This window comes from Lithobates pipiens, unplaced genomic scaffold (genome assembly GCF_037356315.1).
Source record: "Lithobates pipiens isolate NorthernLeopardFrog02 unplaced genomic scaffold, aLitPip1_a1.2 Scaffold_80, whole genome shotgun sequence".
Taxonomy (NCBI): domain Eukaryota; kingdom Metazoa; phylum Chordata; class Amphibia; order Anura; family Ranidae; genus Lithobates; species Lithobates pipiens.
In genome coordinates this window covers 116804-143219 of record NW_027507904.1, presented here as the reverse complement: position 1 = coordinate 143219, position 26416 = coordinate 116804, and the positions used below count along the sequence as shown (strand labels likewise).

At 47.7% G+C, this 26416-nt stretch overlaps 1 protein-coding gene across 1 annotated transcript in view; it reads right to left on the bottom strand.

Moving 5' to 3' along the window:
- LOC143973410 (uncharacterized) overlaps positions 1-26416 on the bottom strand; it is an 803348-nt gene that overhangs the window by 715191 nt on the left and 61741 nt on the right. Inside the window, exon 5 of the mRNA XM_077474402.1 lies at positions 2551-2877. Within this exon, the coding sequence (XP_077330528.1) occupies positions 2551-2877 (327 nt within the window). The remainder of the gene's footprint in view (positions 1-2550; positions 2878-26416) is intronic.

The window sequence follows — 26416 nt, the reverse complement described above, 5'->3', positions numbered from 1 at the left end:
GGGTAAACAGCACGCAGATCTGCAGGTGCAGAATCAAGGGGTCTCTGATGTATGGGGGGCTCTCTGGGGACCCTGATGTTTGAGGGGCTCTCTGGGGACCCTGATGCATGAGGGGATTTTTGGGGACCCTGATGTATGGGGGGCTCTCTGGAGACCTTGATGTAAGGGGAAGCTCTCTGGGGACCGTGATGTAAGGGGGGCTCTCTGGGATCCTGATGTAAGGGGGGCTCTCTGTGGACCCTGATGTATGGGGGGGCTCTCTGTGGACCATGATTTATGGGGGTCTCTCTAGGGACCCTGATGTATGGGGGGCTCTCTAGGGACCCTGATGTATGGGGGGCTCTCTGAGGACCCTGATGTATGGGGGGCTCTCTGGGGACACTGAAGTATAGGGGGCTCTCTGGGGACTCTGATGTATGGGGGAGCTCTGGGGAACCTGATGTATGGGGGGCCCTCTGGGGAACCTGATGTATGGGGGGCCCTCTGGGGACCCTGATGTATGGGGGAGCTCTCTTGGGACCCAGATCTATGGGGGGCTCTCTGGGAACCCTGATGTATGGGGGGCTCTCTAGGACCCTGATGTATGGTGGGGGGCTTTCTGGGGACCCTTATGTATGGGGGGGGCTTTCTGGGGACCCTGATTTATGCCAGGCTCTCTGGGGATCCTGATGTTTGGGGGCCTCCCTGGGGACCCTGATGTATGGGGAGAGGCTCTCTGGGGACCCTGATGTATGGGTGGAGGCTCTATCGATCATGATGTAAGGGGGGCTCTCTGGGGACCATTATGTAAGGGGGGCTCTCTCTGGGAACCCTGATGTAAGGGGGGCTCTCTGGGAACCCTGATGTAAGGGGGGCTCTCTGGGGACCCTGATGTAAGGGGGGCTCTATGGGGACCCTGATGTAAGGGGGGGCTCTCTGGGGACCCTGATGTAAGGGGGGGCTCTCTGGGGACCCTGAAGTAACCAGGGGGCTCTCTGGGGACCCTGAAGTAAGCAGGGGGCTCTCTGGGGACCCTGATGTAAGGAGGGGGCTCTCTGGGGACCCTGATGTAAGGAGGGGGCTCTCTGGGGACCCTGATGTAAGGAGGGGGCTCTCTGGGACCCTGATGTAAGGAGGGGGCTCTTTGGGGACCCTGATGTAGGCAGGGGGATCTCTGGGTACCCTGATGTAAGGAGGGGGCTCTCTGTGGACCCTGATGTAAGGAGGGGGCTCTCTGGGGACCCTGATGTAAGAAGGGGCTCTCTGGGGACTTGTTTACATTGGCAGACCACCGTTCTGCCGATGTTGTAAACAGCATGCAGACCCGCAAGTGCAGAATCAAGTCCCTGTAGGTGATTCTGCTCACAGGAGACGCAGCCCCGCAGTAAATGTATGCGGTTAATGTGAGTTTATTTTTCTTTATTTTCTTAACTCTTTAAATGTTTATTTTGAACATACAGTAGAGAAATTCTGTGACCAATGCATGTAATGTACAATATCTATGTGGGGCTTTGTGAGGGTGTGGCTTGTGTGTGTGTGGGTGGGGACAAAGGGAGCCCCATGATCCCCTATTGCCCGGGGGCCCCATGAGTTGTCAGTCCACCCCTGCTAAATCCTTCCACTAACATGACACCCATTTTCATCATGTGACCCCCATACACAGCGCTGTACAATCTCATCTGGATGATCGGCTCTAAGAACATTGTACATGGCTACTGCTGTGTGAGAGATATTCTGTACATTGTAATACAAAGTGGATGATACAAAACAGGATGTGAGGAGTTCCCTCTAAAGGAGACCTCCGCCCAGTGGTTCTTGGTGGAGTCTTCTGGGATGAAGAGTCTCCGGAGATGTAAATGCCCCCCCATGCTGGGAATCCCCCAACATCTGTGCAGGGGGGAGGGGTGAAGATTTCCCCGCTCAGGTGAAGGATGAGATCTTCACACCCCGTCTGTGTTTCCAGCTGGAGATCCACCATTGTCACCCATCAGCAGAATTCCCACCATCCAGATCATGGAGTCCTCATAGTGAGAGAGGAAAATGAGCACAGGGGGAGGGGCTGCCCACAGCGACCAATCAGAATTCTCAAGTCCTTTTTTCCTGAGATGTGAATCCTGATTGGCTGCTGTTGGCAGAAGCTCCACCCTGTTGAAGAATCAGCTCCATCCCAGTAAACTGACCAATGACTTACATCGGAGAGGTGGCTCCAGCCAGGTCAGAGGTCAGCCTGAGGGTCGGAGCCCCAACTGGGGTTACTGAAATCCCCTCCGAGGTCTCCAGATTGCTGCATTGTCAGTGTGTGTATTGGGGATCTGTCACCCCACCATCAATGGTCACATCTACCACATGGGGACCCCGAGCAGAAGGCACAGCACAGTTCAGATCACAGCAACTTCAGGAGGGCTGAGCACTGCAGATGTGACTCTACAGGGAATGGTGAGGATGGCGCAGTAATCAGAGGACATTGTACATACGTCTCTCCCAGATCTTCTACTATATAATGTATGGATATAAAGACACAGAGCGGGGAGGACACTGCTAGGACTGGGGGTGGGGGTTGGATGGACTTACCTTCTACATGGATGAAGTAATCATCTCTCTGTATAAGTCGTCCTGTAGCGTTCTCTATATACACACGGTATATCCCGTCATTCTCCGGAGTCACATTGGATATGATCAGACTTCCATTCTCTGATATCCTTGTATTGGGGAAATATCTGAGATCAGACAGATAACAATACCAGTGTTGAGCTATTGTATTCCAGTATCCAGGAGATTTCTCATAGTACCAGATAATCTCGTTACATTCCCATCTATCTGTAGGGTTGAGGGTGAGATGACGTCTGATGGGGATGAGAAGGTCAGATCCCGGCCGGGTGAATATTTCCTGGACTTTTCCTGTACAGACAGAATACAGATCCCAGTCAGGTCACAGTGTACTCCCCTCCCCCCTCATATAACATATATCCCTCTATGAGGATCCCAGAAATATTCAGATTCCATCTATCAGAGTCCTCCGGGTCTTCCTGGGATTCCTCTGTTTTCTTCCCATCTCAGATCATTGAGGAATCTCCTCTGACACCCCTATACTCTCCATTATTCTACCAATAAATCATCAATGAATAGACAATCATTCCTCCCCCCATTTCCCCTGCTGGAGTAAATTGGAGCGTCCTTTATTTGGCCTTCCTCTGGATCCTCTGTAGGTATAGGATTGTGTAGATGGGATTGGAGGATTTCTTCTCTTTTATTGGTGGAACTGGATGGACTTTATGAAGAGATGATAAATAGAGAATGTATTACATATATAATGCAGTCAGGTAAGATAATCCCTGACCTTCCAGTAGATGATGGTGGGCGTCCATCCATACATGGACAAGGACAATGGACATGTGGAGGACAATAAATGTCTTCTCTGGATATTTTGTATTATTTGGTCTAAGGCTAGACATACATTTTCAATTTCCGGTTCTTCTTCCACAGATTGAAGGAAAGAAAATCGCTTGATTCCCCATCAGCACAGTCAGTGTTGATGGGAAGAATCCCTCTTGTGGAGTCATTGTGTTCTGAGAGTGGAAGGTTTCCCCGCCATCAGAATACAATGATCAGTGCTGGAGGCTATAGCCACCGGCAGTGATTGTACAAAAAAAGAACACAACGGGCTGGTTGTTCTGAAGTCATCCGATGGACCAACTTCAGTACAATCAGTCTGCCCTTGGATGGCTTGAATTTAAAACTGGCATGCAGACAATCCTGTATCCTATATGTGGGGTCCTGACCTCTGATCGGGGAAATGGAATCGCCATTTATTTATCAAACATTTAGTTATTATTATCAAAACATGTATTCTGATAAAAAATGTTTAGTTATAGGATGTATGTAAGCGGTTCTTGTGTTTGTGGTCAAATGCCATTCACACCTCCATCTGTGAGAAGACATTTCCCAGAGAACTCTGGAAGTGACGTATAGGTGCCAAATGACCGTCTGTTTATTAATGTAAATAACCAATAAATTGATTAGGCCTACAAAGAGGCTCACAAAGGTACCCCTCCCCCTTCAGAATTGTATAAATGTTTTTAGGCTCCCGGCCTCAGAGAGCAATTACTTCATCATGTGTACTGTATACGCTTGCTCCCCTGTCTATGGCTAAAACTATAGGCTTGAATATTAAATACATCTTTTTGAATGTGGTTCAGCAGCCAACATGTTATTGGAATCCCCTAAGTTCTGGGATTTCCATATCAATTGGTCCTTCGAATGCCGGAAAAGATACTCTACAGACACCGCCGAGACACGGAACAGGACAACCCAAGCTGGGAATTCACTTCTGCTGGTGAAGGTAAGAGAACTCTCTGCTTACTGTGACTTCCCCTTGTGCTGTGCTGATTTTTGTAAGTCCATGTCACATAGAATTATTCTTTCCAAGAACCTTGACTGTTGAATTTTGTTATTTTTATGTTTCTTTTTTACTTTCCATACTATCTGTACTTATTACTGTCCTTGCAAGTGTGTGTTCTGTGTGAATGACTTGCCCTATTTCAGGTGCAATGTGTGCTTAGATAGGATTTTTGCATTTCCTGCGTCTGGGTGACCGGCCAGGTCAAGAATCGGGTCTTCAGACTCAAGAGATCATTCATAGGCTGTGGCTGATAAGGTACTGTGTGTGGTGAGGTCCTGGTTTATTGCTGAGGGTGATGGCCTGCTTAAAAAACAGCACCGCTTGAAACCGTAGTACCAGTTTTGAATGAAATTCTATTTTCCGGTTCTCGTCTGCGTAGTTCTCCATAAAACTACACCATGAGCAGATGCACTATCTCTCCTATTCTTCCTATTGTCCACCTCCGCAATTGTCCGATTTTGCAGACGGAGGAAAATCCTATTTTTCTATCCGTCTGCAGAGCGGATCGAATGAACATGGACAGACGGTCCGTGCTCATCCGATCCCCATAGAGGAGAGCGGAGAACTGACAGGGCGGTCCCTGCACAGTGTGCTGGGACCGCCCTGTCCGCCGCCGGCTCACCGGGGACAACTAAGCGATGCCTGCTGAGCGAGTGGATCATCAGGGGGCGGATCATTACTGATCTGTCCCGTGTGAAAGGGGCCTAAGGGCAACAGAACTGTCAGATTCTATACTCCACAACTTCCTCCTATTGAGATTGTTTTGGTTACTGTACTGCACAATTTGTTGGAATATGTGATGCTGTGTGTGTCCTGCATGAGTGGCTTGTTTAAAGGACAGCTTTTTACATTCTTGAACTGTTTTAATCTGTCTGTGTGACCCCAATCCGGTTGTGTAACTGAACCCCTATTCAGTTGTATGCCGGTCATATGTGATGCCACGTATTTTGCATATAAGCTGACTGTTTTGCGTTTTTACATCTTAAATCCAGAGTTTCCTTTTCTTTTTTTTTTCTTTTTTTAGCAGCTTCTGTGACTGTTCTGTGTGCTTATCAGTCTGTGTGGCTGATTAGTACAGTGTATAGTCTGGTACCAGATATACAGTTCCTGATTAGGGATGAGCCGAACATCCCCCGGTTCGGTTCGCACCAGAACTTTCGAACGGACCGCAAATTCGTACGAATGTTAGAACCACATTGAAGTCTATGGGACTCGAACGTTCAAAATAAAAAGTGCTAATTTGAATGGCTAATATGCAAGATACTGTCCTAAAAAGGGTTTGGGAACCTGGCTCCTGCCCCAGGGGACATGGGTCAATGCCTAAAATGTTTTTAAAAATGGCAGTTTTGGCAGGAGCACTGATTTTAATGGCGATTAAAGTGAAAAAAAAAGTGAAATATTCCTTTCAATATCGTGCCTGGGGGGGTGTCTGTAGTATGCCTGTGAAGTGCCACGTGTTTCCCGTGTTTAGAACAGTCCCTGCACAAAATGACATTTAACTGAAAAAAAGTCATTTCAAACTGCTTGCGTTTTTACTGTAATATCTTGTTCCGGCAATATGGATGAATTTCATTGAGAAAAATGGCATGGGTAGCCCCCCTGCCCATTACCAGCCCCTTTGGGTCTTGTACGGATATTAAGGGGATCCCCGTACCCATATTAAAAAAAGGAAATGCGTGTGGCCCCCAGGCCCTATATACTCAGAACAGCAGTATACAGGCGGTGCAAACAAGACAGGGACTGTGTAGGTTTGTTGTGTTAAGTAGAATCTGTTTGTAATTTTGAACTGCTACATTTTTTAAGTGTAGCTCCACTCAAAAAATCTATTTTTAAGCTTTTTGGAAAACATAGGGAAGGGTTATCACCCCTGTATAATTTGTTTTGCCGTCCGTCTTTTTTCATCTCACTTCCTGTTGTCTCCTTCCGTTTGCAAGTAGGAGACGTTTGTAAGTTGGATGTTTGAAAGTAGGGGCCTGCCCTATATGCTCTGCAGAAATGGCGGAACAAGGTGTTGGTTTTGCCACAACATTGTAAGCCCTCAAAGTGACTCTTGGTGGGCGCTGGAGCGCTCTGCTGTGAACGATTATATCAAGAATTGTAATTACATGCCATTGTTGAACAGTGGTAGAAAAATTGACCTTTGGTGCTTGTGGTGCTGGTGCCACAACACTATAAGTCCTCACAGTTACTCTGGGTGGGCACAGGAACGGGCCCTGCTGTGAAATATTATATCAAGAATTGTAATTACATGTCCCTGTTAAACAGGGGCTGAAAAATTGGGCCTTAGCCACTGGTGCTGGTGCCACAACACTGCAACCTCTCCCATATACTCTAGTTGTGGTGCAGGAATGAGCCCTGCTGCAAAGCATTGCATCAAAAATTGTAATTAAACTTCCCTGTTAAACAGGGACTGAAAAATTGGGCTGGTGGCATCACCCAGAACCAAAAATGTCCTTCCAACATATCAGCGGAGGAGGAAGAGGATAGACAATCAACATAACAGGACAGTCACTCAGCATCAGCATAGGCAGTCTTGAAGGGATGTGATATTTCAAAAAAAAATATTCGGTTACATCAGCTTCAGGTGCTTGGTAGCTGTGGGTGATCCAAGACTGATTCATCTTGATGAAGGTCAGTCGATCAACTGAGTCAGTGGACAGGCGCACCCTGTGATCGGTAACAAAGCCACCAGCAGCACTGAAGGTGCGTTCCGAAAGAACGCTGGATGCAGGACAGGCCAGTAGCTCAATTGCATACTGTGCAAGCTCTGGCCAGTGATCCATCCTCAAGACCCAGTAAGCCAGAGGATTTTCGGAGGGAAAGGTGTCCAAGTCTGACCTTGCCCCTAGGTATTCCTGCACCATGTAAATCAGACGCTGGCGATGGTTGCTGGAACCGATCATACCTTAGGGCTGCGGACTAAATAATTATCTGAACGCATCGGTCAGACAGCCACCTTCTCCACCGCTCCTTCTGACCGATGCCTCAGCAACACGCTGTCCAGGACCAGGAGTTTGTAACCTCCCAGTCTCTGGGAACGCGTTGCACAGACCTTTCTGCAAGGCCTCCCAGAGATGTGAAGTTTGGGGATACTAGCTCCGCGGGATTAAATGCATAAAACGTTATAAGGTGAAACCAAAATATATTTATTTATATTCAAATCAAAAATAAAGCTTTTCTTCAGCATATAAAAAACGTAAATTAAAGTCCGCTTATCTTCAGCACAAATAATATGAAAAGAAATGCACCTACAGTTCTGTAGACAGGTCTTCACCAAAAAGTTTCTTTAGAGTCCTTGCAGAGATCTTTTTGCAGCCTCCAAAACAGCAAAACAGCAAATACAACAACACAGCCAGACAGCTCCTCAGACAGGTGTTCATCTCCTTCTCCTCCTCCTCACCACCACCTCTCTACTGCTTCCTGTCTTATAGGCTGTCTGTCTTCCTGGAGGCCGTTAACCCCCTGTTGGCCAAATCCCTGTGGTCAGGGAGGGAGGCTCTTTTCCACCCAAATGTCACTTCAGAGCCTCCCAAATTCCGGGTCCCAACTATCTCTCTTAAAATATAGAGATGACTGCAAGTCAGTCTTCTCCCGAAAATATCCCCGGAATTTGTCACCCATTTTTGGGTGACCCCCTGAGGCCTACCATGATTCCCTTAAAAGGGACCACATCCCAAATATAGGCGCCACATAGCACCCGTCCAGGACCCAACCTTGGCATCCTGTACATATCCCCCCCTCTGCCTCAATGCGGAGGTGTTGGAGGCACCATTTGACACCATACAGTGGACCCGGGAGAGGGCATCGGCATTCTGATGTAGTCTCCCGGGTCTGTGCTCCACCACAAAATCGAACTCCTGGAGAGACAGGAACCACCTCGTTACTCTGGCATTCGTGTGTTTATTTTGTCTCATCCAGGTCAGTGGGGCGTGGTCGGATACCAGGCGAAACCTTCTGCCTAGGAGGAAATACCGCAAGGAGTCCAAGGCCCACTTAATGGCAAGACACTCCCGCTCTACCACCACATAGTTTTTCTCCGCTGCCGTCAGCTTTCTACTCAGGAAAATGACGGGATGCTCTTCCCCGTTGATTACCTGCGACAGGACTGCTCCTAAGCCCTCATTTGAAGCATCTGTCTGTACAACAAAATCCTTATTAAAGTCTGGGGCAGCAAGCACCGGATCCTGGCACAATGCCGTCTTAAGCTTCTGAAAAGCTTTTTCGGCATCATTATTCCATTTTATCATCGCCGACTTTCTGCCTTTGGTCAGGTCAGTCAAGGGTGCAGCAATGGTGGCAAAGTTGGGGATAAACCTCCGGTAGTAGCCAACTATGCCCAAAAACGCTCTGACCTGCTTCTTGGTTAGGGGACGGGGCCAGTCCTGTATGGCTTTCACTTTACTCATTTGGGGCTTTACCAGCCCTCTACCCACAAGGTACCCTAGGTACTTGGCTTCCTCCACCCCAACTGCACATTTTTCTGGATTTATGGTGAATCCTGCTCTTCTCAGGGAGTCTACGACTGCCTGAACTCGGGGAAGATGTGACTCCCAATCAGGGCTGAAGATGACGATGTCATCCAAATAAACCGAAGCGTACCGATGATGTGGATGCAAAATTTTGTCCATGGCCCTTTGGAACGTAGCGGGGCAGAGTGCAAACCAAACGGCATTTGTTTGTCCTGGAAGTGGCCTTCCGGGTTAGAGAAGGCCATTTTCTCCCTAGCTTCCTTGGTTAGGGGAATCTGCCAGTACCCTTTTGTGAGGTCCAGCGTGGTAATATACCTGCCAGGCCCCAACCTCTCAATTAGCTCATCTACCCGTGGCATGAGATAAGCATCAAACGTGGAGATTTCATTCAGTTTTCTAAAATCATTGCAGAAGCGAAGAGTGCCGTTGGGTTTGGGTACCAACATGATTGGACTCGACCACTCGCTCTGCGATTCCTCAATGACATTAAGCTGAACCATTCTTTTCACCTCTTCAGACACTGCCACTCTATGAGCTTCTAGAATACGGTAAGGCTTTAACCGCACTTTTACCTTGGGGTCAGTTACAATGCCATGCTCGATGATATTGGTGAGTCCTGGCAACCCTGAAAACATGTCCCTATTTCTTTGAAGAAACTCCTTTGCTTGCTGGGTTTGGGGTCTAGTTAAAGGTAGCAGCCACCTGCACCAGGTCGATCCCTGCATGGTCTCCTGACTGTACCGCTACCACTGCAGATACCTGGTCTCTGTCTCTCCAGGGTTTCAACAAATTCACGTGGTAGATCTGGTATGGTTTCCTTTTCCCTGGCTGGTGTACCTTGTAGTTTACCTCCCCCACTTTTTCCACTATCTCAAACGGACCTTGCCACTTGGCCAAGAACTTGCTCTCCACTGTGGGTATTAGGACAGCCACCCGGTCTCCTACTTGAAACTGTCTGACTTTCGCAGACCGGTTATATACCCTTCTTTGGGCTTCCTGAGCTCTCTGCATGTGCTCCCTCACCAGCGGCATCACCTTAGCCACCCTCTCTCGCATTTGAGAGATATGCTCTACTATGGTTTTGTGTGGTGAGGACTCACTTTCCCATGTTTCCTTTACCAGATCCAGCAACCCCGAGGCCGTCGCCCATACACTAGTTCAAATGGGGAGAAGCCCGTGGATGCTTGTGGAACCTCCTGGATGGCAAACAAAAGGGCGGGGAGTAACATATCCCAATCCTTCCCGTCCTTCTGGACGACTCTTTTTAGCATGGTCTTTAAAGTTTTAATAAACCTCTCCACTAGGCCATCAGTCTGCGGGTGATAGACGGACGTCCGCAACTGCTTAATTTGAAACAGTTTGCACAGGTCCACCATCACCTTTGACATAAAAGGGGTGCCCTGGTCCGTTAATATCTCTTTGGGAAAACCAGTTCGCGAAAACATTTGAAATAGTTCCCGGGCAATGGCTTTAGAGGAAGTTTTCCTCAAAGGAACTGCTTCTGGGTACCAGGTTGCATAGTCTAGGATGACTAATATATACTGGTGCCCTCTTGCCAATTTTACCAGGGGTCCCACAAGATCCATGGCGATCCGCTCGAATGAAACCTCAATAATTGGCAAGGATACCAGAGGGCTTCTATAGTGGGGCACTGGGGCAGTTAACTGGCAAACGGGACAAGATGCACAATATCTTTTAACCTCAACTTTCACCCCTGGCCAGTAAAACCAGTCAGTTATCCTGGCCTCTGTTTTCTCTGCCCCCAAGTGTCCTCCCAGTGCGTCATTGTGGGCTAGATCGAGTAGCATCCGCCTATACGGTTGGGGAACCAGCAACTGCTCTATAGTTTCCCCACGGCTTTCAGCCACTCCATAAAGCAAGTCCCCCTTTAAGGCAAAATGAGGAAACCTCTGATCTGCTCCTGGCATTTGTGAGACCCCATCCACAACAGAAACCTGCTCTCGGGCATTGACCAAGGTAGGATCCCACAGCTGGGCGGTGCCAAACGCACCCCTGGGTACATCTAGATCTGGGTGTACTGGCCTTGAGGATGTTTCCTCTTCACTTTCCTCAACCGGGGACTGCAATGGGGAGAGCTCCTCGTCATCCTCCCCCAGCATAACCTGTAACGGGAAGACTCCCCCCCCCCTCAGAATTTAACTCGGTTTTGCAATCTGAAACAGCCACATCCTTCAACTTAATATTCTCTACAGTATCATTATCAATAATGGGTATCTTTGTATCAGGGGGTGGGTTGTGGGGGGTTTCAGGCCCAGGTCCTTCAGACTCTCCTGGCTGTCCTGGCATCCCCATCTGTACCTGGCTCCACAGTTCGAAATATAGTGGACAGTCCCGCCCCACTATAATGTCATGTATTAGACTTCTCACTACCCCGACCTCTTGGGTCACTGAGGTATGGCCATAGGACACAGTCACCGAAACCATGGGGTATTCCTTGGTGTCCCCATGGATGCACACTACCCGTAGGGTTTTCCTTACAGGGCCAAGTCTCCCAATCACCCTGGCATGTACCAATGTTACCATGCTACCAGAGTCCAGTAGCGCCCTGGCAGGAAGGTGGTTCATCCACACTTCACACTCAAACTGTCCTGCAATTGGATCCAGGTGAGTGGTGCAGACTTTTTGCACGTAGAAGGAGCTTCTCCAACCACTCCCGCAGTCCATAGGCTCCTCCTGAATTGGGCATTGCGCCCGGGTATGTCCCCAGGACCGACATTGCCAACACTGTAGGTCTCCTGTTCTTGGGACAGGAACCACCCTTCGAGGTTCTGTAGCAGATGATGCGGTTTTGCGGATCCCAGCATCTGCCAGGGCTTCTCTCCTAGGCGCTATGGCTGGTCTGGTTGCCCTTGGTGTGGGTTCCCTACGCCTGGCAGGCCCAAGTAGGTCCTCCACCACGGTGTATCTTTCAACCAACTTCACCAGCTGGTCAGCGGTTGCGGGGTCTCCATGGCTTACCCAGCACTGTAGGTCATCTGGCAGGGACCGCAGGTACCAGTCCATCACTATTAGTTCCACCATCTGTGGGCCTGACAGTTTTTCTGGCTGCAGCCATTTTTTAACCAGCTGAACCAGTTCATAGATTTGCGACCTGGGTGGTCGGTCAGGTTTGTACCGCCAGCGATGCACCCTCTGAGTCCGGACAGCTGTGGTCACTCCTAGGCAGGCCAGGATCTCTGCCTTCAGACGCTCATAGTCGCTGATATGTTGTGCTTGGAGGTCAAAATAGGCCTTTTGCGGGTCACCGGTGAGGAAAGGGGAGATAATGCCGGCCCATTGGTCACGGGGCCACCCCTCTCTCTCCGCTATCCTCTCAAAGGTGGTGAGAAAGGCCTCCACATCATCGCTGGACGTTAATTTTTGTAAAAAATGGCTGACCCTCACAGACACCTGGTTGCCAGCGGCAACAGCCACTTGTTCACGTCCCTGAGCCAGCCGCTGTACTGCCTCTTGCAAGGCAGCCAGCTGTGCTTGAGTGGACTCCTGCTGAGCAGTAAACTGGGCGGCTAGCAGCCGTGTGCTTTCCTGTTGTGCAGCTATGGCTTGTGCCAGGGCCTGCTGCTGCTGAGCCATCGCTTCCTCATGGCGACGGTTTGCGTCTGCTGAAGCTTGCTGCTGGGTCACGGTGGCTTGTACCAAAGCCCTGATGACCTCCTCCATGTCTTTGCCTGTTGCTTGCAGCGTCTGGGCTGGCTTCACCCAAGATATGCAATTTGTACACAGTCTCTTTTAAATGTCAGTTTTTAAAAGTTTTTTGCGGCTGCAAATGCACTTTTGCCAGCATCCAAGACACCAGTTGTGAAGTTTGGGGATACTAGCTCCGCGGGATTAAGTGCATAAACCATTATACGGTGAAACCAAAATATATTTATTTATAATCAAATCAAAAATAAAGCTTTTCTTCAGCATATAAAAAACGTAAATTAAAGCCTGCTTATCTTCAGCACAAATAATACGAAAAGAAAAGCACCTACAGTTCTGTAGACAGGTCTTCACCAAAAAGTTTCTTTAGAGTCCTTGCAGAGATCTTTTTGCAGCCTCCAAAACAGCAAAACAGCAAATACAACAACACAGCCAGACAGCTCCTCAGACAGGTGTTCATCTCCTTCTCCTCCTCCTCACCACCACCTCTCTACTACTTCCTGTCCTATAGGCTGTCTGTCTTCCTGGAGGCCGTTAACCCCCTGTGGTCAGGGAGGGAGGCTCTTTCCCACCCAAATGTCACTTCAGAGCCTCCCAAATTCCGGGTCCCAACTATCTCTCTTAAAATATAGAGAGGACCGCGAGTCAGTCTTCTCCCGAAACTATCCCCGGAATTTGTCACCCATTTTTGGGTGACCCCCTGAGGCCTACCATGATTCCCTTAAAGGGACCACATCCCGAATATAGGTGCCACATAGCACCCGTCCAGGACCCAACCTTGGCGTCCTGTACACCTTGTACCGTGGATCAAGGAGAATGGCCAGCCAGTAATGGTCCCTCTCCTTGATCCAAAGAATACGAGGATCCTTCCACAGGCTTTGATCAGCTAGGCCATGCAGCGTAGGTTAGCTGAGGCATTCGGTCCGGAATCCTCTGGGTCACTAAGGACAACATGATCCGCAGGTACCTCCTCCAAGCCACGTACAAGTCCACAGGTTTCTTGGGACTGTAAATCATCCCTACAAGACTGCTGCTGCTGCTACTACTAATGCTGAGTGCCAGCCTCCACCTCCATGCTGACACAATCATCCTCCTCCTCCTCCTCCTCCTCTTCCTGTGTGATGGGTGGGACAGCAGGAACAGTGTCTGGATAAAGGGGGCCTTGAGAGGCAAGGAAGTCCTCCTCTTCCTGCCTCTGTTCTGCCTCAAGTGCCCTGTCCATTATTCCACGCAGCGCATGCTCCAACAGGTGGGCAAGAGGTACATTGTCACTGATGCATGCACTGTCACTGCTCACCATCCTTGTGGCCTCCTCAAATGGTGACAGGACAGTGCATGCATCCCTGATCATGCCTCACTGGCATGGTGAGAAAAAACCGAGCTCCCCTGACCCTGTCCTAGTGCCGTTGTCGCACAAGTACTCATTGATGGCCCTCTGCTGCGTGTGCAGCTGCTGCAGCATGGCCAATGTTGAATTCCACTTGGTGGGCATGTCACATATAAGGTGGTTCTTGGGCAGGTTCAACTCCTTTTGGAGCTCAGCCAGCCAAGCACAGGCATTAAATGATCGACGGAAATGCACACAGACTTTCCTGGCCTGCTTCAGGACATAGTGTAAGCCCGAGTACCTTCCCAAGAACTGCTGCACCACCAGGTTAAGGACGTGAGCCACACAGGGCACATGGGTCAGTTGTCCCTGTCGGAGGGCGGAGAGGAGGTTGGTGCCATTGTCGCAACCCACCATTCCTGGCTTAAGCTGGCATGGCGTCAACCACCTCTCGGCCTGCCCCTGCAGAGTTGACAAAATATCTGCCCCAGTGTGGCTCCTATCCCTCAAAAAAACCAGCGCAAGCACGGCATGGCATTGTTTTGTCTGCGTACGTGCATATCCCCTTGAATGCCTATGGAGCACCGCTGTTTATGAGGACAGAGCACTGGAAGAGGCCATGGAGGAAGAAGAAGAGGAGGGGGTGGAGGAGAGAGGGGTGTCACAACCAGTAGTAGCATTTTGGAGGCGTGGTGGCGGAACAACCTCCAACACTACTGCACCTTGTCCTGCATCTTTCCCAGCTGCCAGAAGAGTGATCCAATGGGCCGTGAAAGGCAGGTAACATCCCTGTCCATGCCTGCTGGACCATGAGTCAGCGGTAATATGCACCTTACCGCTGACTGCCCTGTCCAGCGAGGCAAGGACATTGCCTTCCACATGCCGGTAGAGAGCCGTAATCGCCTTCCGTGAGGCATTTGGGGACCTGCCACTGAGGAACTGCACATTGTACAAACTCACGGAAGGGGGCCGAGTCTACCAACTGAAAAGGCAGCAGTTGAAGTGCTAGCAATTTAGCCAAGCTAGCATTCAACCGCTGGGCATGTGGATGGCTGGGAGTAAACTTCTTTCAACGGCCCAGCAGCTGGGGCAGGGAAATTTTCCTGCTATAATCGGACGCCGGTGTACTGCTAGCAGAGTGCCCAGAAGCACTTGGCTGTGACACACCTAATTCTACACCTTCATTCCTCTCAGAGCAGGTTTCAGAGAGGACTGAAGGTCTAGTGGGGATGGAGATCCCAGCTGATGAGGAGCAAGGAGAGGTCCGCTTTGTTCTTTGGTGTGGGTCTTTGAGGTACGCTTGCCAATGAGCTGCATGGCAGGTCAACATATTTTTTTATTATTTTGGCCACGCGAGATATGCTTGAGACATATGTTGCAAATAGCAGCGGTGCGATCTGATGCCCTCGTCTCAAAAAAGGCCCACACCAAAGAACTTTTAGAATAACGCGCAGAGGCAGCGCCCTGCATAGGCGGAGCTCTCCAGTGTGATTCACTTGGTGTGCTGCCCCTAAGCTGGCCCTCGGAGGGCATCCTGCCTCGTTGGACATGTGCCTCCTCCTCTTCCTCCTCCTCCTCTCTCCTACCAGGCACCCACGTGGAGTCAGTGCCCTCATCATCCCCTCCCTCTTCATCGCTGGAGCAAACCTGGCAGTATGCTGCAGCTTGTGGAACATGACTGCCAGATTGCTTTCCTTCTTCAGCATCCCCTCTCTCTGCGCTCACCCTACTGCCTTCCTCTAGCTGAGTGTCATCATCAGAGCCTACAAAACACTGGGCATCCTCCTGGAGCATGTACCCAACACTGGTACACACTCAAAGCGTTCAGGGGACTCCTCAGGAGGATGTGGTGGGTCTAGGGAAGGAGTCACTGATGATGACATTGAGATGAGGGAAGACAATGCATTGGAAGCTACTTTGCTAGTACCCTGAGCCTGGGTGAGAGAGGATGAGGAGGATGAAGAAGGCTTGGTCATCCACTCTACCAAGTCTTCGGCATGATGCGGCTCAACGCGTCCAGCTGCTGAAAAGAAGGACAAGCGTGTCCCATGGCCACGTGCTGATGATGACGATGCACCGCGTCCATGACCAGCACTGTCGTCTTTAGACACAGAGCCTGCTTGCCCTCTTTTATTGGCTCACGCCTGTCTGCCTCTCCTTGTTGGCCTTCCAGACATGGTAATGGCCTGAAGGGATTTGGGAAAACCAGCAATTGGGTAGTGTATATTGTGCTGGAGGCACACAACACCCACTAACTCCTGAAGATGGCTCAATTAGAGAACAGCTATATAGGTGGATATAACGGTGTATACTGCGGCCAGGGTACGCAGACAACAGGCACAATCTCCTACAACTGACTGCAAGCTCTATTACAAAAGAGCAATATAGCTAGCTATATAGGTGGATATAACGGTGTATAGTGCGGTCAGGGTACGCAGACAACAGGCACAATCTCCTACAACTGACTGCAAGCTCTATTACAAAAGAGCAATATAGCTAGCTATATAGGTGGATATAATGGTGTATACTGCGGTCAGGGCATGCAGACAACACCCACTACAGAAGAGCAAGAACGCAAAATCAGCCGATAATGAACGGTGTATACTGTGTTGAAGGTACACAGAGAACACCCACTAATTCCTACAGAGGCCAACACACTACACAAGGCTGCCGCGCTGGTGGCCTTATATGGTGTGGGGCGTGTACTACACAGCCTGAGCTATGATTGGCCACAGGCATCCTGCCTGTGGCCAATCATGGCTCTCCTCGCTGCCGGCGCTGTGATTGGCCAAGCATGCGGGGTCACAGTGCATGCTTGGCCAATCATGAGCCAGCAATGCACTGCGATGGCGTAGTGCATTGTGGGCCGTGAGCGCCACACGAATTTGGCACGAACGGCCCATAACGTTCGAGATTCGCTGAACGTGGGAACAGCCGATGTTCGAGTCGAATGTATGTTCGACTCGAACACAAAGCTCATCCCTATAGGTGGATATAACGATGTATTCTGCGGTCAGGGCACTCAGACAACACCCACAATCTCCTACAACTGACTGAAAGCTCTATTACAGAAGAGCAATATAGCTAGCTATAAAGGTGGATATAATGGTGTATACTGCGCAGATACGCACACAGATAACACCCACAACCTCCTGCAGATTGCTAAAAGCTAAATTACAGAAGAGCAAGAACGCAAAATCAGCTGGTAACAAACGGTGTATACTGTGTTGAAGGTACACAGAGAACACCCACTAACTCCTACAGACGCAAACACACTACACAAGGCCACCGCGCTGGCGGCCTTATATAGTGTGGGGCGTGTACTACACAGCCTGAGCTATGATTGGCCACAGGCATCCTGCCTGTGGCCAGTCATGGCTCTCCTCGCTGCCGGCGCTGTGATTGGCCAAGCATGCAGGGTCACAGTGCATGCTTAGCCAATCATGAGCCAGCAATGCACTGCAATGGCGCATTGTGGGCCTTGAGCGCCACACGAATTTGGCGCAAACGGCCCATAATGTTCGGTATTCGCCGAACGTGTGAACAGCCGATGTGCGTGTCGAACATCAAGCTCATCCCTATTAGTTGTATTAACATGCCCAAAGTGCTGTATCAGCAAAACAGTTGATCCAAACCACAACTTTACCTACATGGAGTTTGCGTGTTCTCCCTGTGCCTGCACGGGTTTCCTCCGGGTACTCCAGTGTCTTCCCACGCTCCGGGGAAATGCTGGTAGGTTAATTGGATCCTGTCTAAATTGTCCCTAGTGTATGTATGAATGTGAGTTGAGGACCTTGAGGTTAGGGACTGATAAATGTGAAATAATAGTAACACAGTATGAATATGGGGGGCATGATGATTTGCTTTGATGTTTGTGATGTATGTTTTGACTTTTGTTTTTGTTTGTTGTATGTTTTCTGCCTTAAAATCATGAACAATTTGATCTATATAATTTGGGTAAATAGTGAATTAAAATTGTTCAAAAATAATGTGCAAATGTTAATTTAAATACTTGCTAGGTGGCTAATAATGTGGTCATTGAAGCTACACCCAATACACTTAATAAAATTGATAAAAATAATTAAAATTGCATGGCTTGTGTGTGTGTGAACAGCTGTATTGTCATGCAAATTGAGTGAGCTGAGTGAACTGTAAAAAAAAAGAGAGAAAAGGTAAAATACCTCCTAATAATGTATATTTACATGTTTGTGTAAACGGTAATCTTTGTTTCCATAGAAGAAACAGTTTTTGAAGACGTTTTCCAATATGCTCAGTATGGTGAAGTATAACTGTCTTGCAAGACATAGGGGAACTTATAAAAAAAAAATCGTTTTTTTTAGCTGCTCATTTTTACCCATGGTGAATAAAAGTTTTTTTTTATAGTAATGGTATACCACACATAAAATCCACGTGGTAACATTTAGTTTGACGTCAAACAATTTTTGATATTAGAAAAAGTGCACTGGTAAAATATCTAAGAAAGAAAATGTTAAATATCTCTAATGTTTGTTTTATTTTTAGGAGGAAAATAAAATGTGTTTTGTTACTAAAATTTGGATGCTTATTCCTCAGATTAGTTCTATGCCCTGAGTTGATTCATTTAACCACTTACAGACCGGACCATTTTGCTGGTCAAAGACCAGACCACTTTTTGCGATTCGGCACCGCGTCGCTTTAACTGACAATTTCGTGGTCGTGCGACGTGGCTCCCAAACAAAATTGACGTCCTTTTTTTCCCACAAATAGAGCTTTCTTTTGGTGGTATTTGATCACCCCTGCGGTTTTTATTTTTTGCGCTATAAACAAAAATAGAGCGATAATTTTGAAAAAAAGCATTATTTTTTACTTTTTGTTATAATAAATATCCCCCAAAAATATATAAAAAACATTTTTTCCCTCAGTTTAGGCCGATACGTATTCTTCTACATATTTTTGGTAAAAAAAATCGCAATAAGCGATTATTGATTGGTTTGCACAAAAGTTATAGCGTTTACAAAATAGGGGATAGTCTTATAGCATTTTTATTAATAATTTTTTATTATTTTTTTTTACTAGTAATGGCGGTGATCAGTGATTTTTATTGTGACTGCGACATTGTGGGGGACCCATCGGACATTTTTGACACATTTTTGGGACCATTGTCATTTATACAGCAATCACTGCTATATAAATGCAGTGATTCCTGTGTAAATGACACTGGCAGTGAAGGGGTTAACCAGTGGGTGGCAGTGTAGGGGTTAAGTGTTCCTAGGGGTATGTTACTAACTGTGTGGGGGTTGGGCTTTCGTTTAGTGAACACTGATCTCTGCTCCAATCACATGGAGCAGAGATCAGCATCACTAGTTGCTAGGCAGAATGGAGAAATGTTGTTTACACGGCATTTCCTCCATTCAGCCGTCCCGTGAGACGATCGCGGGTATGCCCGCGGCGATCAAGTCCGCGGGTCCCACGAACGGACTCACAGGGGTCCCAGCCAGCGCGGGAGTGCGCCAAGCAAGTCTGCCTTTGTGTCTCCGAGTGTATTGTAAGCTAGTTTCCTGTCCTTTGACACCATCCATCCTGTGTGACTGTTTGCATGGCTACTCATTTCTAGCCATCTTATGTGTCTTTGTGTATCTGTCCCCAATGTCTGTGTGTCCAGGCACACACCTGTCAGCTGGAATTTTACTCCCTACTGTTTAGTGACCCCAGAACCTCAGCGCTGCAAGGGGTTCTCATTTGTCCATTGGCCCTTAGTTCTAGGTATCTGCCTGCATGGGTGGGTAAGAGGGCCACAACCGGGGAACTGTCTGCAGCACAACCCATCTCTACCATCAAGAGGTCTGGAGAAGACAAGGCAGTTCCTTAGACTCTGCGCCTCGGCCCTTTCAAGGGTCCTCACCATTGCTGCATGCGCGGACATGCTGCGTCCTCCCCAAATAGTCCCATTAGGGATCCTTCCTGCCTTACAATCCTTGTACATCATCTGTATCTTGTGTACCTGACTTCCTGTGATCCCTGAACCCCAATACTGCACTATAGTTCTGTCATTCCTGTAAATCCCGTATTCTGTGTTCCTGGAGGATGGCGGATCCAAGCCATACGTGATCGCCCCTCCCCCTCTGAGGAGCCCATTGTTCATGATAAATCTTTCATTGAATTAGGAGAGTCTAGACAGTTTAGTTTGAATGACAGTTGAATAATGTTTTATACTGAATGATAATGGTTTCTCCTCGTATTAAGACGTTTTATTTGTTTTTGTTTTTTCTAGATTGTATTGCCTCTAGAACGTAGATTTACTTCAGCAGTAAAAAACTCAACGTCTTTATGGGCATTTCTGTTAATGGTGGAATGTTGGACTAACAATCTGAGTGACGCCATCTTCACAAATCTCCTCCCTGATTTTGTGGCGTTATGACATCTGCCACAAGCGGCATTGATGGAGAAGAGGCTTTCAAAAGCTTAGATGTCTGAAGAACCTTGATACTTATCATGTCAGCTGTCTAAAAAGAAAATCAAAACTCAAAAAGATCTGCACACCTAGCGGAAGTTTCTTGTCATGTGGACTGCGATAGTCCTGAAGAAAAGAAGATTATGTATGAACATTGTATGCGTTCTTAAGGTGTTGCAGTGGAGTCTTATAGACTAGCTGTCAAAGTTACAGCGGAGGAATCAACTAAAGACTTGGCGTTCATTGCTAGATCAACGTGTCATTTATTTTAGACATTTTTTGTATTTTTCATATTGTTGTTTAGCCTTGAAAAAGCAAAATGAGATTTTTCTGCAGAAGTAAATTGGGTACATAAATTAGGAGGAATGTGACCTAGAAAAATAGATAGTCCAACTAAGATTAGACAGTTAGAGAGATGTTGGAGCGATTGATAGGAATTGGAATTGTATCGGCTTTTCTTTACAATGTCATTTGTGTTTTGTATGTTATGAGACTTGGTTTTCTCCATCTTCCCCGTTATCATGACAATTAATAGTCACATCTCGTTGGCCTCACACAGCTTTACCTGTCACCAGAAGAATCTCTACACGGAATAGTCGGGAACCCAACTGTCACACCCAGCGTATCAACTGTTTGTTATCGTGTCTTATCTGCTGTTTTGTTAGTTATCCCTCTTGTGGAGTCATTGTGTTCTGAGAGTGGAAGGTTTCCCCGCCATCAGAATACAATGATCAGTGCTGGAGGCTATAGCCACCGGCAGTGATTGTACAAAAAAGAACACGACGGGCTGGTTGTTCTGAAGTCATCCGATGGACCAACTTCAGTACAATCAGTCTGCCCTTGGATGGCTTGAATTTCAAACTGGCATGCAGACAATCCTGTATCCTATATGTGGGGTCCTGACCTCTGATCGGGGAAATGGAATCGCCATTTATTTATCAAACATTTCATTATTATTATCAAAACATGTATTCTGATAAAAATGTTTAGTTATAGGATGTATGTAAGCGGTTCTTGTGTTTGTGGTCAAATATCATTCACACCTCCATCTGTGAGAAGACATTTCCCAGAACTCTGGAAGTGACGTATAGGTGCCAAATGATCCACCTGTTTATCAATGTAAATAACCAATAAATTGATTAGGCCTACAAAGAGGCTCACAAAGGTGTCCCTCCCCCTTTAGAATTGTATAAATGTTTTTAGGCTCCCAGCCTCAGAGAGCAATTACTTCATCATGTGTACTGTATACGCTTGCTCCCCTGTCTATGGATAAAACTATAGGCTTGAATATTAAATACATCTTTTTGAATGTGGTTCAGCAGCCAACATGTTATTGGATTCCACTAAGTTCTGGGATTTCCTTATCACCTCTCATACAATTATCATTATCATAAGAAGAGAAGACACAACAGTCACATCAGAAAATGGAAACCCAACAACCTTCTGAGATAAGAAAGAGGGGCGCCCCCTATCACAAGGTGTAGGAAGGGGCCCAGATAGCCAATCAGCTCCAAGTTTGAAGATGACTTGACAAGCTATTGCCAGACTTGCCGGACTTCACAAGTTTGTTGTACAATTGTAGGGAATCCACATTACAAGAGCCGTGCTATAGACTTGTGGGGACTTGTGGGGCTCTTGCTGAGGAATAGGGATGAGTTGGGTGTTCAAGTTGAACGCATGTTCGTCTTGAACACTGGCTGCTCGCCCGTTCGGCGAAGTCAGAACTTTGTGGGCCATTCACACCGTATTCATGTGGCTCTTACAGCCCACAATGCACTGTGCCATAGCAGTGCATTGCTGGCTGATGATTGGCCAAGCATGCACTGTGACCCGCATGCTTGGCCAATCACAGCACCAGTAGTGAGGAGAGTCATAATTGGCCACAGGCAATTATAGCTCAGGGGGTTAAGTACACGCCCCACACTATATAAGGCCGCCTGCACGATGGCCTTGTGTAGTGTTCTGCAGTGTTCATAGAGAGAAGGATAGGCAGGGACAGTGTCTTCTTTTCTTGTGATTGAACCTAGTGCAGTTACAGTCGGTGTATTGTGCCTCCTGCACAGTGTACACCTGAAGCTACCCCAATTGCTTGTGTTCTTCAGATCCTATACCACAGTGCCCACAGTGCCGCCTGTCAGTGCCCACAGTGCCGCCTGTCAGTGCCCACAATCAGTGCCTGGACAGTGCTGCTGCACATCAGTGCCATCTTATCAGTGCCCACCAGTGCCGCCTCACCAGCGCATATCAATGAAGCAGAAAAATTACCTGTTTGTAAAATTTTATAACCAACTATTAAACATGTTTTTTTTTTCAAAATTTTCTTGTTTGTTTAGCAAAAAATAAACTCCCAGCGGTGATTAAATACCACCAAAAGAAATCTCTATTTGTGGGGAAAAAATTATAAAAATGTAATTTGGGTACAGTGTTGTATGACCGCGTAATTGTCATTCAAAGTGCATCAGCGATGAAAGATGAAAATTGGTCTGGGCAGGAGGGGGTTTAGTGCCCGGTGGGCAAGTGGTTACCCGCTCTAGACTGCGGATTATATAGACTGGAATATTATCCGCCATCTATGATTGGAAATCATTTCCTGTCCTCTGAGAACAAACACCGTGAAGGGGAAATATTGTGTTTTTATTTTATTATGATCAGGACTAAAAAATAAAACCTGTAATGTAAATCTATCATTTCTGTATATATTTCATATTCTCTATTCAGTCAGTGGGCGGGGCTTATTTGTTTTCTGCCCCTCCCACCTGCTCTGCTTATATGTCTCTGTGCCCATCCCCCGATCTCTCCTCCCCTGGATAGGTGACACCCCGCCTCTGCTCTCCTCTGATTGGCTGACCCCATTCTTCACAGTACAGATGATGTTCCAGGGCCCCGGTGACCCCACAATGGCTGTAATGTTATTGGAATAATTCCGCTGGGAACCTCCAATCACAGATAGACTGATATTCGGCTTAGTCCCCTCCTCCACCCTGCAGGAGATCTCAGCACTGCCATTCCGGGCACATGACCATAATGGGGGTGGTAGTGACGCAGCCCCAAATCCACAATGGCTCAAAAGTGATATGGTCCAGAAATATTTGGACAGAATAAAGGTAGATAAAGCACCTGGACCTGATGGCATCCACCCACGGATCCTAAAAGAATTGAGCTCCGTAATTTCAAAGCCATTGTATCTAATTTTTAAGGACTCATTAATGACAGGAATAGTACCACTGGATTGGCACAGGGCCAATGTGGTGCCAATATTTAAAAGGGAACAAAGTATTTACCAAGTAATTATAGACCTGTTAGTTTAACTTCTATAGTTGGGAAGATACTGGAGGGATTAATAAAGGACCACATAGACGAGTTCTTGCAGGGAAAAAATATTTTGAGCAACAGACAGCATGGATTCATGAAAGACAGAAGTTGTCAGATGAACCTGATTTCTTTTTATGAGGTGGTAAGTAAAACTTTGAACAGAGGGAGGGGCGTGGTCTGGCCGCTGCTGAGGATGGCCGCCTGAAGAGTCTGCTCCGCTCCTCCACAGCCTAGTTCAGCGACATAGGCAGCCTGCTGCATTCGCAAATCCTCCGGAACGGAGGGCACAGCTGCGGGTCATACAGCGGAGTATGTCCCGCAAGAAATCTAAGCTCAAAGGACCCCGTAGGCTTCTAGACTTCTACATGAAGCCTCCAAGGCCTAGAAGCCAAGATGGCGCCGACCGCGCTGACCGCGCCGAGTGCAGGAGACCTGGGACCCCGCCGCTCGTACAGGCGAACGAATCACCCGACGGCCCTGCGCTGCTGGAAGATATGGATCAGCTAGACAACCACAGCATGTCGCCGGGGGATAGAGGTAAGAGGCTTGCTGACTTCCCTGCTCCCTCTCCTGACAAACAGCCTCCCTCTAAGAAGCAACACAGCGCTGGGACTTGTAGTTCCTCTCTAGCGCAACCCCAGGCACAGTCACAGTCACTTGCTGAGTTTCCTTCCACTGATAATCCAGCCTCAGAACACAGCATGAAAGCGATGCTAATGTCTCTTCAAGCTGAATTGCACAGAGAGCTTAAAATATCTGTTAATCAAATCCAGGATACAGTTAATGTGTTAGAACGCCGTACTGAGCACATTGAACAACACCTGTCTGAAGCCACCATTGCGCATAATATGATGGTTGACTTACAGGATGAGCAGGCCGCAGCGATTTCCCAAATGCGATTAAAAATCGCAGACCTCGAAGATCGCTCACGCAGGAATAATATCAAGATAAGGGGAGTGTCCGAATCCTTAGCAACTCCAGATATAATTCCATACCTGCACCAGTTATTTCGCAAACTTGTTCCATCTCTGACGACACAAGATTTACTGATAGATCGGGCGCACAGGCTGCACAAGCCACAACACCTCCCATCCTCAGTGCCCAGAGACATTTTAGCGAGAGTGCACTTCTTTCATGCTAAGGAAGATATTATGCGTGCTGCGAGAGCCTTGCGCACCCTGCCTGAGCCCTTTTCCAAAGTACAACTGTTTAACGACATCTCGGCAACTACGGCTCAAGCTCGCAGAGCGTTCGCCCCAGTTACATCCATCCTGACCGAACAAAAAGTGGCCTACAAATGGGGTCACCCCACCAAGCTCCTGGTGTCATACAGGAACCAACAAGTTGCCATCCTGTCACCAAAGGAAGGCCTTAAGCAACTACATAACTGGGGTATGACCCCCCAAGCACCGCCGCCTAATACACCTGGTACGAGACCATCGTCAAGAATGGCTACACCTTGGGACTCTCACGCTCTCACTTAGATTGATCTGGCCGGAGCCCTTGCGGTAATAAGTATGTTCAGTAGTTACGATTATATGTTGCTGCCTATGTTTAACGTTTAATGTGTTATACCATTTATATACAGTGTTGCTGTGGGGGAGGGGAAGCGGTTATGATACCCCTTCCACACTCCTCATTTTCTTTTGATGTGCTATGCACATCCACTGGTTTGATTTACCTGTTTCAACAATTGGCCTGGTAGTTACCAATACACTACCTTACAACTGGTCTTTTTTTAGATTTCTCCTATTTGTTTTGTTGCTCCTGTTATTACTCTAGCGTTTTCTTTTATTTTTATTTTTACCTTCCTTTTTTATTTTTTTTGTGTCCGCATAGTACGCTATAGGGGCTTAGTCGGGACGCTCAGTCTCTCTTGTGGACTGCCTGACTTGGTCATCCCTCTTAGCAACTACGAAGTATTTGAGCTAACCTACTCTAACCATCGCATATTGCTCTAGTTTCCTCCTGTCATCACTCATCCCTACAGTGAGGATAGTATCTCTCGGTACTGTAGTAAGATTCATAGCAGGCCTACTATTCGGGGGACATGTCGATCACAATAGTCTCACTAAACGCTAAGGGCCTTAACAGCCCCTTTAAAAGATCCCTGTTGTGGCGAGAGGCATTAGCCCAAAAGGCAGATATCTTATGCGTCCAGGAAACGCATTTCTCTGAGCTTAACTCCCCAAAATGCTCTCACAGGCTATTCTCCCATTACTTCCATGCCCGCTCAGACAAGAAAACGAAGGGTGTGATGATTGCTGTACGTTCATCCATATCATTCTCCCTCAAACACATCGAACAAGATACAGCGGGTAGATACTTAATCCTATCAGCCGTTTGTAACAACCAACCCCTGGTCTTGGTCAATCTTTATGCCCCCAATACGGGCCAAAAAGAATTCTATAGATCCATACTGAGCAAAATTCAGCCATACCCCAAGGAACACCTAGTGATATGTGGTGACTTTAATGATGTTCTTGACAATCAGCTGGACACTTCTAATACGAAGCGTAGACACTCCACAGCCATTTCTAGTGTAGCTCTACAGGAGGACCTCCACGATCCTTGGAGGTGCCTCCATGGTACCGAGAGGGACTATTCCTTTTATTCGCATGCCCAACGATCTTACTCTCGGATCGATCTATTCTTAGTCTCGAAAACGGCACTTCAGAAAATTAATCGCGCTACGGTGGGCCTCATAACCTGGTCCGACCACGCCCCAGTATCAATTACTATCGCCACCTCTCCACCGGTGGCCAGACATACACTTTGGCGTTTGAATTCCGCACTCATTAGTACGCCGGAGACTCGAGAGCTGATTCGATCCGAGA